Raw genomic sequence first — 16,388 nt, forward strand, 5'->3', positions numbered from 1 at the left:
TGTTACCAAAAACCCACGTACAGTATCTTTAAGACATTTTCTTATTTCTCTCCCTCATGAGGCGGGAGGATAATGAAAGTTCACGGAATAATTTTGTACCTGTTTCCTACAGCATCTTCACAAGGTCCTTTGCTGTTGTTCTGGGATTGATTTGCACTTTTCACACCAAAGTATGTTAATCTCTTGGAGACAGAATGTGTCTCCTTCCTGAGCGGTATGACGGCTGCGTGGTCCCATGGTGTTTATACTTGCGTACTGTTGTTTGTACAGATGAACGTGGTATGTTCAGGTGTTTGGAAATTGCTCCCAAGGATGAACCAGACTTGTGGAGGTCGACCATTTTTTTCTGAGGTCTTGGCTGATTTCTTTTGATTTTCCCATGATGTCAAGCAAAGAGGCACTGAGTTTGAAGGTAAGCCTTGAAATACATCCACAGGTACACCTCCAATTGACTCATATTATGTCAATTAGCCTATCATAAGCTTCTAAAGCCATGCCATCATTTTATGGAATTTTCCAAGCTGTTTAAAGGCACAGTCAATTTAGTGTATGTAAACTTCTGACTAGAGGTCGACCGATTATGATTTGTCAACGCCGATACTGATTATTGGAGGTCCAAAAAAGCCGATACCGATTAATCGGCCAATTTTTTACATTTAATTTGTAATAATGACAATTACAACAATACTGAATGAACACTTATTTTAACTTAATATAATACATCAATAAAATCAATTTAGCCTCAAATAAATAATGAAACATGTTCAATTTGGTTAAATAATGCAAAAACAAAGTGTTGGAGAAGAAAGTAAAAGTGCAATATGTGCTATGTAAGAAAGCTAACTTTTCAGTTCCTTGCTCAGAACATGAGAACATATGAAAGCTGGTGGTTCCTTTTAACATGAGTCTTCAATATTCCCAGGTAAGAAGTTTTAGGTTGTAGTTATTATAGGAATTATAGGACTATTTCCCTCTATACCATTTGTATTTCATTAACCTTTGACTATTGGATGTTCTTATAGGCACTTTAGTATTGTCAGTGTAACAGTATAGCTTCCGTCCCTCTCCTCGCTTCTCCCTGGGCTCGAACCAGCAACACAACGACAATTAGCGAGCGCTAACTAGCTAGCCATTTCACTTCGGTTCCACAAGCCTCATCTCGGTAGTTGATAGGCTTGAAGTCATAAACAGCGCAATTCTTGACGCACAACGAAGAGCTGCTGGCAAAACGCACAAAAGTGCTGTTTGAATGAATGTTTACGTGCCTGCTGCTGCCTACCACCGCTCAGTCATATACTTAGATACTTGTATGCTCAGTCAGATTATATGCAACGCAGGACACGCTAGATAATATCTAGCAATATCATCAACCATGTGTAGTTAACTAATGATTATGATTGATTGTTTTTTATAAGATACATTTAATGCTAGCTAGCAACTTACCTTGGCTTACTGCATTCGCGTAACAGGCAGTCTCCTTGTGGAGTGCAACGAGAGAGAGGCAGATCATTATTGTGTTGGACTAGTTAACTGTAAGGTTGGATCCCCCGAGCTGACAAGGTGAAAATCTGTCGTTCTGCCCCTGAACAAGGCAGTTAACCCACCGTTCCTAGGCCGTCATTGAAAATAAGAATATGTTCTTAATTAACTGACTTGCCTAGTTAAATAAAGGTATATAAAATTTAAAAAAATGTCGCCCAAAAATACCGATTTCAGATTGTTATGAAATCGGCCCTAATTAATCGGCCATTCCGATTAATCGGTCGACCTCTACTTCTGACCCACTGGAATTGTGATACAGTGAAATAAGTGAAATAATCTGTCTGTAAACAATTGTTGGAAAAATGACTTGTGTCATGCACAAATAAGATGTCCTAACCGACTTGCCAAAACTATAGTTTGTTGACAAGAAATTTGTGGAGTGGTTGAAAAACGAGTTTTAATGACTCCAACCAAAGTGTATGTAAACTTCCGACTTCAACTGTATGTGTTGCTTTTGCATATACGGTGTTTGTTCATTGGTTTTGCAATATGTTGCCATTGATTGAAAGAGTAAGAACAGGATGTCCAAACCAAAATATAAACTTGTTTTACTCATTGTTTGTAAACAATATAATTGTAAAGAAAAAAAATGCTGGTTGCACAAATAATGATTACTAAATGTTACATGAAAGGTTCATATAAGAACCTAATGGAAAACCTTTTGTTAATATGTATTGGCTAAACTTCACTTAATGGTGAGGTATGGAATAATACAAATGTATATTTTGTCCTGCTGGACATTCAAAATGTGAAATATGAGTAGGTATGATGATTTGAGTCATGCTCCTTCAGTAGTGGAATAGAAAGACAACTAGCACTTGAATTGTTGAAAATAAATACTGTGTCTAAATACCGGAGTGATGTATGAATGTTAATTTAAAAAAAAATCATAAACCAATTTGTTATACTGCATCCATGTGTATAGGTTGCAAGTACATTGAAATTAAGTTGTTTTGAATACCTATTTTAAACTTTCACATTCCACTAACACTGAACATAGATTGGTTATGGGGCATAGTTGTGTTTTCAACATTTTGCTAGGTGGGTTTCCAGTGTTTGGGCCAGACTTTGTTCTTACCTGCAGGGAAAAGCACCATTGTAGGTATGGAATGGGACCGAGACCACCCTTTTTGAGCGATCCATGTGTTTTTTTTATTGCGCTCCCGAGTGCGGATAGAGTGTTCACACCAGTCCAAACGAACTGACCTAGGGGGGAAATGCGCCAGAGTTTGGAGAACCCATTCCAAACCAATTTGGTGTGAAATACTCCTCGTTTTCTGGTTAGGTTATTCCACTGCAGTTGACACATAGGCATAGTCCCTACTGTAATTGGAAGTTCTATTCTTATACACAAATGCGATAATTTGGACATGTCTGAGAAGGGCATGTGGGAGAATGTGAAATAGAATGAACTGAAAATGCTTTGTCAGACAGAAAAGGAGACTGACTAGGCCACTCCAAAGAGGATGTATGTGTCAGCTGACTGCACTTACCCTATTTCGAGGGTATGAGCAAGGAGCACTTCAGAGGGCAAGCAAACGTTGGATTTGAAGTGACTAGCTTACAAGTAGGCGACTCCTTACATGCTTTTGTAGTGTATTCCTGGATAACAACGAGCCTACCTTTGACCTACTGCCTGACGTGCTGCTAATCGTTTAAACTGATCACAGCGCGATGGCTGTGCAACCAAATCCAGAAAACAACCGGTTTGTCACATGACTGTGCTTATCATGAGTTTGTTTCCGCGTCTGAATGAAAGAGAGAGAGAGGCGCATATCTGAACTGTTGCGTTCCGCAAAAACGCCTCCGAGCCAAGGTGAAATTCCGGGCAAGGGGACCCGCACATTACCATCGCTCGGACACGCTGCGGCAAGAACATGCTCACACGGATGAAATCAGCTGTGGCCAATTTTATGGGAGGTATGATGACTGGCAGTTCAAACGTTGACCATTTCGGTGGCTCCGATTTACCGCTGAAATATCCGTACACAAGACCGGAGTTTCTGGGACTGTCACCGGATGAAATCGAGTGCTCGGCGGATCATATTTCTCGCCCTATCCTCATTCTGAAAGAGACGAAGAGGCTGCCATGGGCCACTGGTTATGCAGAGTAAGTATGCGTCCATCTTTAAGTCGTAGCAAGCTATAGTATCAGCAGCGTTTAAAGCGGTAGGTTTAGCACGCTCCCTGGACCAGAGTCAGAAGCATAAACAATAATTATTGTGCGCCATTTATTTCCATGTGAATAGGCTATTCCAGGGATGGGCAACTCTCGTCCTCGGGGGCCCTGATAGTTGTCACACTTTTGCCTCAACCCCAGTTAACACACCTGATTCCAATTATCAACTAATCATCAGTTTAGAACGTAATTACTTTTAATCAGCTGTTTTCTAGGGATGGGGGAAAAGGTGACAGCTCCCCGGCCCCCGAGGACTGAAGTAGCCCATCCCTGGGCTATACGGTCTGTCAGCATAGCCTCTAATTCAATTCAATTAAATTCAAGGGGGTTTATTGGAATGGGAAACATGTCAACATTGCCAAAGCACGTGAAGTAGATAATATACAAAAGTGAAATAAACAATAAAAATGAACAGTAAATATATATCTCACTAGTGGGTGCAAACGTTGCCCCTTGATGTATGAAACGCAAACATAGATGGGTTTCTATTTAGGCTACTAAATGACATTTGCATGGACATGTTGTTGTGACACAAGAACAACAACAGAGAGATGCTTTAGTATCCTATAGCATTTACCCATACCATACTTGCTGTCTGCTACACCACCTAGCCCTACAATATACTGTTGCATGCCATTGTGCATCATGGCTAAAATATTATGATAGATATAGTGCAACTAGTTGTAGTTTCAGTACCATGAGTTAGGCATGTGAGCTATAATGGCATTCAGTAGTTGCTTTGCCATGCTATACATCGCTGTGTCTGTCAGGGGATGATGGATTATCACTTCCTTTTACAGTTGTATTATTTATGCATGCCCCATTTGGAGTGCACAGGCAGATTCTATCATGGTGTTGTGGATAGTTAGAGGACATGGGTTTGTAAACACTTTGCTTTGCACACATTGTTAAACCACACTGTAAAAGCAACAGTTACTGCTGCAGGTTGCCTTATGAAAAAGCTAACTTGTTCAGTGCTTCAATGAAGAGAGTAGTCTGTGCTGCTATATAATTATTTTTTTTTTTAATGAAACAAATCCTGAAATGTTTTTTTTTTTGCTATTTCAGATACCAATGAAATGCTAATTGTGTGGAGGAGAAGGCATGGAGAATAACTTGAAACGCACGTTATACGCATGTCATTCTTCTGAAGCAGTTCTATTTTTACATTGATTTGTGAAGGACACTGCATTTTCAGACCCACCTAAATGAGACATTATGTGTTCACAGAGAGACACAGGTGTGGATTGTGCCAAGATGGGAAGTGGAAAAATGACTTTGAAGTCTGTTCTGTTCCCTGTCAGCCATTAAATACTTGTTTATTTTCCTCAAGCTTAATTTGTCCATCGATCCTCCTGAGTTTTCAGTTTCTTAGTCATTTCTCAGCTCTGGTAGAATGACATATCACATTGTGATAATAGGATACATTTAGCAATTTGCAATACAAGTATACAGTGTGCAGGAAGAAGCGCTCTCGCTCTGCGTCTGTTGTTACAAATTTAACTCCCGTGTCCTGACGATGAACCCAATTTAGATGTGCAAATGCTTCTCCATCTCAAGTTGGATACTGGCACAAATTCACCTCAATGAGCTTAACATTTTCTCCCAGTGCAGCAAAGTACAAGATACTGCCTAACATTTTACATTTGAGTCATTTAGCAGACACTCTTAACCCTAATTGCTATGAAGAAGTGCCTTGCTCGAGGGCACACCGACAGATTTGTCGGCTCGGGGGATTCGAACCAGTGACCTTTCAGGTCTGCCGCACAGTGGTGATGTTGAAGATGGTCATGGTTTGAACTTTAAATTAAAAAAAGGTTTTATATTGGGGCTGCTGTCTTCCTCCTAAACAAACACTAAAACACCTCCCAGTCTGCATTCCTCGACTGTTGAATGTTAACGGTGATGTATCTGTGCATTCCCTCAGGCTTCCATCACAAGAATGAAAAAAGGACTAGCAGCCTATATTTGGACAACCATTCAGCACCTACTCAGCATGCATGCAGCACAGCACTAGACTGAAAATAAAAGCAATCTAGTCCGTGTGAGGCTATGGCTGACATGCTTCTCCCAGCTGTCTGTGTAGGGATGGCACTGCTGTGGATTTGTCAACAGCTGGTTGACCAGCAGGCTCTGTTGTTGGGGTGAGATCTGTCCCCTCCCTCTCCTCTCAGCCAGCAGCCAGGCCCATATTAAGATGATGTGATCTCCACTGAGAACAGTGTCCCGTGCCAAGAAATCGCCCTCTTAACTGTGATATAACATAGTCAGAGGCTGCGTTATAAGAGCTGGACTCGAGCTGTTGTATTTCACAGATTGGCGGTGGGTGGCGGAAGAATAGGCGTGGCACTACAACAATCCTTCCCTGACCTGGCCGCTTTGCACACTTTCTCCCGGTCTGCTGTCTGGCCCTGTGAGCGCCAACATTTCAGAAGGGCAGAGAGTCCTGCTCTCTCTATGTCCCGACCTCTCTTTCTCTTACTCATGCTCCCCTCCGTAGGCCTACGAGACTACATGAAGTCTACCCGCCCCCTTTTTATACGACTGTCTATCTGTCGCCATGGCTCTCTCTGCCCCTCCCCCTTCCTGTCCTGCAGCTACATAGTACTCATGAACTGAGTGGAAGAGGATCAATACATCAGTCAATGTGTGTCTGTGTAGAATGAACACTGCTAATGTGATGACTGGAGGGTGGCAGACAGGCATATCTAAGTGAATGTCACAGAGAAGTACACACTTGGACAGTGGGCAATCACATGATGTAGTAGCACGTGTTTTGTCTTTTTATCTTGTAAGGGTGCCAGTAACAGGGTAACTTAGATGGCCACAAGGAAATGAGCGGTTTCAGTTCATATTGTCGACCACACACAGGAACTGAATCAGTGTCATATGTTCTCTTCTCCTAATATGATGATTTGAATGTGATCAGTCGCTTACGTTGGGTTAGAATGATTAATCAATTGTGCCTTTTAGTCATAAATAGATCCTGACAACGTAATCAGAATGTAAGAGATGGAACTTGACAACAAAAACAATGGAAAGGCCTTGGAAACGCGTGTGGGAAAGATCCTGAATCGCCTCATTGCCCCCAGCAAAATGTGCTTACGTTTAGGCTTTTGTTTGTGTATTACACACTATGTTGAGGTGAAAACCGGGAGTGTAATGCTTTTATGGATGTCAATCCCAGTTCATGTCATCATCACCAATCAACTGCATTACAGTTAAATGACTTCTACCACCACCGTTTTCTCTGCTACCAGCTTATATGAATGGGAGTTAGCAATTAGAAGTTGTTTCTTCTAAACCTGAAAAGGGACCACTTCTAAATCAGAGATGCGAAACTTCAGTCCTCGGGGGCCTGATTGCTGTCACACTTTTGCCTTAGCTAACACACCTGACTTGAATAATCAACCAATCATGTTTTGCAGTTTAGAATGCAATTAAGTTTAATCAGCTGTGTTTGCTAGGGATGTTGAAAAATTGAGGGCCCCCGAGGACTGGAGTGTTCTAATTCCGTGTTCTAAATCTTACACATTGAAAAACAACCAAATGTATCAAAATCTGACTTTATTAATTAGATTGTGGACCTGTTAAAATACATCAATCATGATGGATTTGACAAATATCCACTTTGTTAGATCAGATTTGTTGAATGTGCACCAATCCAGCATATGCTTGAGCGGTATACCGTGTATACCGGGGTATTTGGAAATGGCCACGGGATGGTTTTTCAATACTAACTATTTCTTTGAAGTTTTTCAATAAATGTTCATATTTGTAGAGAGCAGGTGAATATTGACGTTTTTATATTGAAAGTAAACATTTTTATAACATTTTAATTTATATAGAGTGATCAGAGGCGTGGCAAACAGTTTTTTACATCACAGAAAATATATTAGTGCAACACATTCGGTAGAAAATAGCTTCATTTTCATCAGATGACAACTGAAGTGCAACGCTATTTAGCTGGCAGCCACAAGTAACTGAGCTTACAATGAACAGCAAGGAATTTTTTGCAAAAACGATGCATGGCAATCATTAGGAACACCTTCTTAATATTGAGTTGCATCGTCAGAAAAGCCTCAATTCGTCGGGCATGGACTCTACAAGATGTCAAGCATTTCACAGGCATGCCGGCCCATGTTGACTCCAATGCTTCCCACAGTTGTGTCAAGTTGGCTGTATGTCCATTGGATGGTGGCACATTCTTGATACACACAGGAAACTGTTGTGTGAAAACCCCAGAAAGGTTGCAGTTCTTGGCACAAACTGCCATACACTGTTCAAAGGAAATTAAATATTTTCTCTTGCCCATTCACCCTCTGAATGGCACACATACACAATCCATGTCTCAATTGTCTTGAGGCTTCAAAATCCTTATTTTCCTTAGTCTCCTCCCCTTCATCTACACTGATTTGAAGTAGATTTTAACAAGTGACATCAATAATGGATCACAACTTTTTCCTGAATTCACCTGGTCAGTCTGTCATGGAAAGAGCAGGTGTTTATCTTTCATTTAGAATCTGTAGAAACTCTGAGAATAGAAAGGACTTTTGTGAAACAGCACAGTGTAAAAATATATGGCAGCTAGAAATGGATGGTCTTAAGAGACCGGTGGGAGGGGTTGAGGGTAGCTCAAGGCTGGGACTAAAAACAAACAAAAGATAACTAATGTAAAATATACTGTCTGTGAAATGTATGTAGTATGTATAAGCTGGAAGAGGAAAGGGGGATACCTGGTCAGTTATACAACGGAATGCCTTTCACATTTCACCCAACCCCTCTAGTTTACTCCATTTAGGCGATGGGTTTTAGTTTTAGGGGAAAATAATAGAGAAGGAGAATATATAAATGGGGGATTGGAAATGAGGCGGATGATTAAATAGATTGTGGCTTCTTATCAATCTGCAATATTAAATCTGATCTACCCCCCCCAATTTTATTTTATATATATATATATATATATATATATATATATAAATAAATAAATTAAGAGCAGGTGTACTTAATGTTTTGTATACACAGGGTGTTTCCAATGTTTATCATAGGAAATGTAGCTGGATTAATGCTAAGGTTTTAACGCGGCCCCTAAATTTAACTTGCTAGTTATTCATTCAGCCACTTACTCAGATAAGGAGACAAGGCATGGATTTGTTAGGGTGGTATGCAAATGGAAGTGGGTCTAGGGTTTCTGGGATAATGGTGTTGTGAGCCATGATCAGCCTTTCAAAGCACTTCATGGCTACAAATGCGAGTGCAATGGGTCGGTAGTCATTTAGGCAGGTTACCTTAGTGTTCGTGGGCACAGGCATTATGGTGGTCTGCTTAAAATATGTTGGTATTAGACTCGTACAGGGAGAGGTTGAAAATCAGTGAAGACACTTGCCAGTTGGTCAGCGCATGCTTACAGTACACATCCTGGTAATCCGTCTGGCCTTGCGGCCTTGTGAATGTTTATCTGTTTAAAGGTCTTACTCACATCGACTGCGTAGAGCGTGATCACAAAATCCTCCGGAACAGCTGGTGCTCTCATGCATGTTTTAGTGTTATTTGCCTCGAAGTGAGCATAGAAGTTGTTTAGACAGTCTGATAGGCTCGTGTCACTGGGCATCTCTCGGCTGTGCTTGCCTTTTGTAGGCTGTAATGGTTTACAGACACTTCCACATCCAACGAGCGTCAGAGCTGGTGTAGTATGATGATCTTAGTTCTGTGTTGATGCTTTGCCTGTTTGATGGTTCGTCAGAGGGCATAGCGGGATTTCTTAAAAGCTTCCGGGTTAGAGTCCCTCTCCTTTAAAGCTGCAGCCTTTTAGCTCAGTGCGGATGTTGCCAGTAATCCATAGCATCTGGTTGGGATATGTCACTGTGGGGACGTCGTCATCGATGCACTTATTGAAGAAGCCAATGACTGATGTGGTGTACTCCTCAATGCCATCATAAGAATCCTGGAACTTATTCCATTCTGTGCTAGCGAAACAGTCCTGAAGCTTAACATCTGCTTCATCTGACAACTTTTTTTATTGCCCGAGTCACTGGTGCTTCCTTCTTTATTGTTTGCTTGTAAGCAGGTATCAGGAGGATAGAATTGTGGTCAGATTTGCCAAATGGAAGGCGAGGGAGAGTTTTGTACGCGTCTCTGTGTGTGGAGTAAAGATGGTTGAGTGCAGATGACTCTCTAGGTAGATAGACTATCTCATGATAAGCTGTAGAACACACTAACTCAGGCGAGCAAAACCTTGAGACTTCCTTAGATATCCTGCACCAGCTGTTGTTTACATATGCATTGTTCACCACCCCTTCGCTTACCAGACTACGCTGTTCTATCCTGCCGATACATCATATAACCAGCCAGCTTATTCTATGTTGATAATGTCGTCGTTCAGCCACGACTCCATGAAGCACAAGATATTACAGTTTTGAATGTCCTTTTGTTAGTTTAATCTTCCTTGTAGGTCGTCGATTTTATTTCCCAATGATTACACGTTAGCTAGTAGAATGGAAGGAGGGGCATTCATTCGATCGCCTACAAATTCTCAGAAGCCCGACCTCGTTTTTATCTTCTTCTCTTCGTCTTGAAGCAAATGACGGGGATTTGGGCCTGTTCGCGGGAAAAGAGTATGTCAGACTCGTTAAATGTAAAAAATGCTTCTGCCAGTTCATGGTGAGTAATCCCTGTCCAGAAGTTAAGAGATGGTAGCAGCAACCTAATGTTTAAAATAAGTTACAAAAAAAAGCAAACATAAAAACACAATCGGTTAGGAGCTCGTAAAACGTCAGCCATCTTCTCCGGCGCCACCTAACAAGAGGCTGTTCTCCATGCTCCTGTCCGGCAGGCGCTACCGGTGCATAAAGGCCAAGGCTCAGACCAACAGACAACTATTGCTCTCCCTCTCCTACAGTCTATCCACACTGACTGACTCTACCATACCCATCTACAGGTCTCTACCCACTCAGACACAACCTACACTGCTGCTAAAATTAATATTGGTTAGATGCATTCCTACCATTACGCTGCTGTCCAATGATTATTGATTGCCATTACCATTCATTATTAACTATTTATCCTGTTACTGGTCACTATTAAGCCTGTTTTACATGTACGCTACTTGTCAAAAGGTTTTATGACACCTACTCATTCAAGCGTTTTTTTCCCCTTTCTTTATTTGTACTATTTTCTACATTGTAGAATAATAGTGAAGACATCAAAACTATGAAATAACACACATGGAATCATGTAGTAACCAAAACGTGTTTAACAAATCAAAATATATGGTGTTGTTGTGCTTTGCTGGTGACACTGTCTGTGATTTATTTAGGATTCAAGGCACACTTAACCAGCATAACTACCACAGCATTCTGCAGCGATACGCCATCCCATCTGGTTTGGACTTAGTGGGACTATCATTTGTTTTTCAACAGGACAATGACCCAACACACCACCAGGCTGTGTAAGGGCTATTTGAACAAGGAGAGTGATGGAGTGCTGCATCAGATGACCTGGCCTCCACAATCCCTCGACCTCAACCCAATTGAGATGGTTTGGGATGAGTTGGACCGCAGAGTGAAGGGAAAGCAACCAACAAGTGCTCAGCATATGTGGAAACTCCTTCAAGACTGTTGGAAAAGAATTCCAGGTGAAGCTGGTTGAGAGAATGCCAAGTGTGCAAAGCTGTCATCAAGGCAAAGAATGGCAAGAATCTAAACTATTTTCATTTGTTAAACACTTTTTTTTGCTTACTACATGATTGCATATGTGTTATTTAATAGTTTTGATGTCTTCACTATTATTCTACAATGTAGAAAATACTAAAAAATAAAGAAAATGCTTGACTAAGTAGGTGTTCTAAAACTTTGGACTGGTAGTGTATATATTATCATTTACTATATTACCATGAATATTTATATTTTCTTGTTACGAGTCTCTTTTCAGACCTGTTTATTTGTATATCCTACTGCCAGTTTATTTGTATTGTTATGTATAAACCCACCTCAACCTTTCCAGTACCCCTGCACATTGCATAAATAACTGGCACTGACCTGTTTATATACTTGCATTCTCATGTTTCTTTAATCGTATTATTATTATCTTTGCATTTTTGGGGAAAGAGCTCTTAAAGTAAAAATGTCACTACTGTTTTATACCTGTTGTATCCTGTGCACGTGGCGAATAAACTTGAAACTCTTCATCTCTTAGGCCAGTGCATGGTTGCCCATTCCGCTCAGATCAGAGATGAAAGACTTCTGAACGCTCAAGTGTATCACTTGTTGTGGTCGGGGTTCCGACTCCGGCTCAGACAGTCTGGGCTCAAACACAAAGGTATCATTCATTACCGTATCTTCTCTATTCCTTTATGGGAAACTCTGCTGAGGTGGATGTCAGTGCAATGCCAAACATGTCTTTCTGACAATAGGACAGTTTCTGGTTAATCTGATTTTCAGACTAATGAAAGGTTAGGCCTGTTATTGCAAGTATCAGACCAGTGTCACTTTGATGAAGGTGTTGGGTGAGTTTCAATGTGGAACAGGTGTATGGTAATTTAGCAAATACTTAAACCCTACACTACATGGCCCATACAATAATTAAACCATTGAGTCAAGCTCTGCTCACCAATTTAGCTATTCTAACCTAGTATCATGGTCTCTAACAACCTGGTAACATGCCCAGTATGGTTTAAAATGGCACTGAAATAAAGGAATTGGATAGCTAGGATATTTGTTTGAGGTAGGATTAATATGTTAAGCCTAGTCTCTTACTCCTATACTGTTTGGTGCTCTTCACCTTTTTAAATTGGTAGCGGACCAGTGCTTACCAATGAAAACAGTTAATTGGAGCACTATCACTTCACTACAGGTACAGTGGGGCAAAAAAGTATTTAGTCAGCCACCAATTGTGCAAGTTCTCCCACTTAAAAAGATGAGAGGCCTGTAATTTTCATCATAGGTACACTTCAACTATGACAGACAAAATTAGAAGAAATAAATCCAGAAAATCACATTTGTAGGATTTTTTAAATGAATTTATTTGCAAATTATGGTGGAAAATAAGTATTTGGTCACCTACAAACAAGCAAGATTTCTGGCTCTCACAGACCTGTAACTCCTTCTTTAAGAGGCTCCTCTGTCCTCCACTCATTACCTGTATTAATGGCACCTGTTTGAACTTGTTATCAGTATAAAAGACACCTGTCCACAACCTCACAGTCACACTCCAAACTCCACTATGGCCAAGACCAAAGAGCTGTCAAAGGACACCAGAAACAAAATTGTAGACCTGCACCAGGCTGGGAAGACTGAATCTGCAATAGGTAAGCAGCTTGGTTTGAAGAAATCAACTGTGGGAGCAATTATTAGGAAATGGAAGACATACAAGACCACTGATAATCTCCCTCGATCTGGGGCTCCACTCAAGACCTCACCCCGTGGGGTCAAAATGATCACAAGTGCGGTGAGCAAAAATCCCAGAACCACACGGGGGGACCTAGTGAATGACCTGCAGAGAGCTGGGACCAAAGTAACAAAGCCTACTATCAGTAACACACTACGCCGCCAGGGACTCAAATCTTGCAGTGCCAGGCGTGTCCCCCTGCTTAAGCCAGTACATGTCCAGTTCCGTCTGAAGTTTGCTGGAGAGCATTTGGATGATCCAGAAGAAGATTGGGATAATGTCATATGTTCAGATGAAACCAAAATATAACTTTTTGGTAAAAACTCAACTCGTTGTGTTTGGAGGACAAAGAATGCTGAGTTGCATCCAAAGAACACCATTCCTACTGTGAAGCATGGGGGTGGAAACATCATGCTTTGGGGCTGTTTTTCTGCAAAGGGACCAGGACGACTGATCCGTGTAAAGGAAAGAATGAATGGGGCCATGTATCGTGAGATTTTGAGTGAAAACCTCCTTCCATCAGCAAAGGCATTATAGATGAAACGTGGCTGGGCCTTTCAGCATGACAATGATCCCAAACACACCGCCCGGGCAACGAAGGAGTGGCTTCGTAAGAAGCATTTCAAGGTCCTGGAGTGGCCTAGCCAGTCTCCAGATCTCAACCCCATAGAAAATCTTTGGAGGGAGTTGAAAGTCCGTGTTGCCCAGCAACAGCCCCAAAACATCACTGCTCTAGAGGAGATCTGCATGGAGGAATGGGCCAAAATACCAGCAACAGTGTGTGAAGACTTACAGAAAACGTTTGACCTCTGTCATTGCCAACAAAAGGGTATATTTTATCTTTATTTAACCAGGCAAATCAGTTAACAATTTCTTATTTTCAATGACGGCCTAGGAACAGTGGGTTAACTGCCTGTTCAGGGGCAGAACGACAGATTTGTACCTTGTCAGCTCGGGGGTTTGAACTTGCAACCTTCCGGTTACTAGTCCAACGCTTTAACCACTAGGCTACCCTGCCGCCCCATATAACAAAGTATTAGGATAAACTTTTTTATTGACCAAATACTTATTTTCCACCATAATTTGCAAATAAATTCATAAAAAATCCTACAATGTGATTGTCTGGATTTTTTTTCTTCTAATGTTGTCTGTCATAGTTGAAGTGTACCTATGATGAAAATTACAGGCCTCTCATCTTTTTAAGTGGGAGAACTTGCACAATTGGTGGCTGACTAAATACTTTTTTGCCCCACTGTAAATCTATGGTAAATCTATGATTTGAGTCTATAGGGTCCTGGGAGATCTCCCATTTTGTAAAAGCCTTACAAGGAGATCAATTATCAGTGATCTGACTGTGTGGATTTCAGCTTCTCTTCCTGCCAATGTCCTGTTCTCTCTAGTGTGTCTGTACTCCGCTGGAGACTAGAGAGTGGAACCCTGCTTTGTCTCTCCTATCAGTCAGTTCATTATAACAAACCCTCAAGTACAGATTATGTAACAACTAATGTACATACCCTGGCATGAATGTTTTCATTGCCATTTGCAATGGAAGTCGAGGCTAGTGCATGTGAAAAATAAATGTTCGTATTTTGTGACACTGGAGTCTAGACTGGACAAAAGCAGACAAAATGTATCCATTCGTTCAGATTTCCCTGCGGCCCAGTCCTTCATGTACGAGGGAAATTATTTGACCAGGTCTTGTATATGTATGCATTTGGAAAGTATTTTCCACATTTTATTATGTTACAGCCTTATTCTAAAATGGATACAAATAAAAATAAATCCTCAATCTACACGCAATACCCCATAATGACAAAACGAAAAAAGGTTTTTAGAAATGTTTGCAAATTCATTAAAAATAAAAAAACAAATACTTTAAGTATTTTAGACCTTTTGCTATGAGACTCAATTGAGCTCCGGTGCATCCTGTTTCCATTGGTCATCCTTGATGTTTCTACAACTTAGAGTCCACCTGTGGTAAATTCAATTGGACATGATTTGGAAAGGCACACACCAGTCTATATAAGGTCCCACAGTTGGCAGTGCAAAAACCATGCTATTAGATCGAAGGAATTTTCCGTAGTGCTCTATTTGTCTTAGGATCCCCATTAGCTAATGCTGTAATGCTAGCTAATCTTCCTGGGGTCCATATCCAATTAACAAGACATTACAAACAACCACAAATCAATACTTCACAAACAATACTTCAACAAGTAGACAATTAAAATGCCTGACAGGAAGCACATTTAACATTCAGTTGTGACTGGACAGGAAATAGAAAGTCTCATGGTCTATCGCATTAGATGTTCTTTTATTTTTTTCTTGAAGCGAGGCACAGATCTGGGGAAGGGTACCAAAAAATGTCTGCAGCATTGAAGTTCCCCAAGAACACAGTGGCCTCCATCATTCTTAAATGGAAGATGTTTAGAACCACCAAGACTCTTAGAGCAATCGGGGGAGAAGGGCCTTGGTCAGGGAGGTGACCAAGATCCCAATGGTCACTCTGAGAGAGAGCTCCAGAGTTGCTCTGTGAGATGGGAGAACCTTCCACAAGGACAACCGTCTCTGCAGCACTCCACCAATCAGGCCTTTATGGTAGAGTGGCACGACAGAAGCCACTCTTCAGTAAAAGGCACATGACAGCCCGCTTGGAGTTTTGAAAAATGGCACCTAAAGACTCTCAAACCATGAGAAACATGATTCTCTGATCTGAAGAAACCAAGATTGAACTCTTTGGCCTGAATGCCAAGCCTCACGTCTGGAGGAAACCTGGCACCATGCCTACAGTGAAGTATGGTGGTGGCAGCATCATGCTGTGGGGATGTTTTTCAGCGGCAGGGACCGAGAGTAGTCAGGATTGAGGGAAAGATGAACGGAGAAAAGTACAGAGAGATCATTGCTGAAAACCTGCTCCAGAACGCTCAGGACCACAGACTGGGTTGAAGGTTCACCTTCCAACAGGACAACGATCCTAAGCACACAGCCGTGACAATGCAGGAGTGGCTTCGGGGCTCTGAATGTTCTTGAGTGGCTCAGCCAGAGCACGGACTTGAACTCATTTGAACATCTCTGGAGAGACCTGAACATAGCTATGCAGACCTGACAGAGCTTGAGGATCTGTAGAGAAGAATGGGAGAAACTCTCCAAATACAGGTGTGCCAAAGCTTGTAGCGTCATACCCAAGAAGACTTGACGCTGTCATCTCTGCCGAGGTTCTTCAACAAAGTACTGAGTAAAGGTTCTGAATACTTATATAAATGTGATATTTCAGTTTTTAAACCTG

At 41.3% G+C, this 16,388-nt stretch overlaps 1 protein-coding gene across 1 annotated transcript in view; it reads left to right on the forward strand.

The window, feature by feature from the left end:
• Positions 1 to 3,004: 3,004 nt before the first annotated feature.
• Positions 3,005 to 16,388, forward strand: part of LOC118396512 (protein phosphatase 1H-like) — a 61,081-nt gene continuing 47,697 nt past the window's right edge. Inside the window, exon 1 of the mRNA XM_035790767.2 lies at positions 3,005 to 3,652. Within this exon, the coding sequence (XP_035646660.1) occupies positions 3,420 to 3,652 (233 nt within the window). The 5' untranslated portion in view covers positions 3,005 to 3,419. The remainder of the gene's footprint in view (positions 3,653 to 16,388) is intronic.

The sequence above is a fragment of the Oncorhynchus keta genome, chromosome 17 (assembly GCF_023373465.1).
Source record: "Oncorhynchus keta strain PuntledgeMale-10-30-2019 chromosome 17, Oket_V2, whole genome shotgun sequence".
NCBI lineage: Eukaryota > Metazoa > Chordata > Actinopteri > Salmoniformes > Salmonidae > Oncorhynchus > Oncorhynchus keta.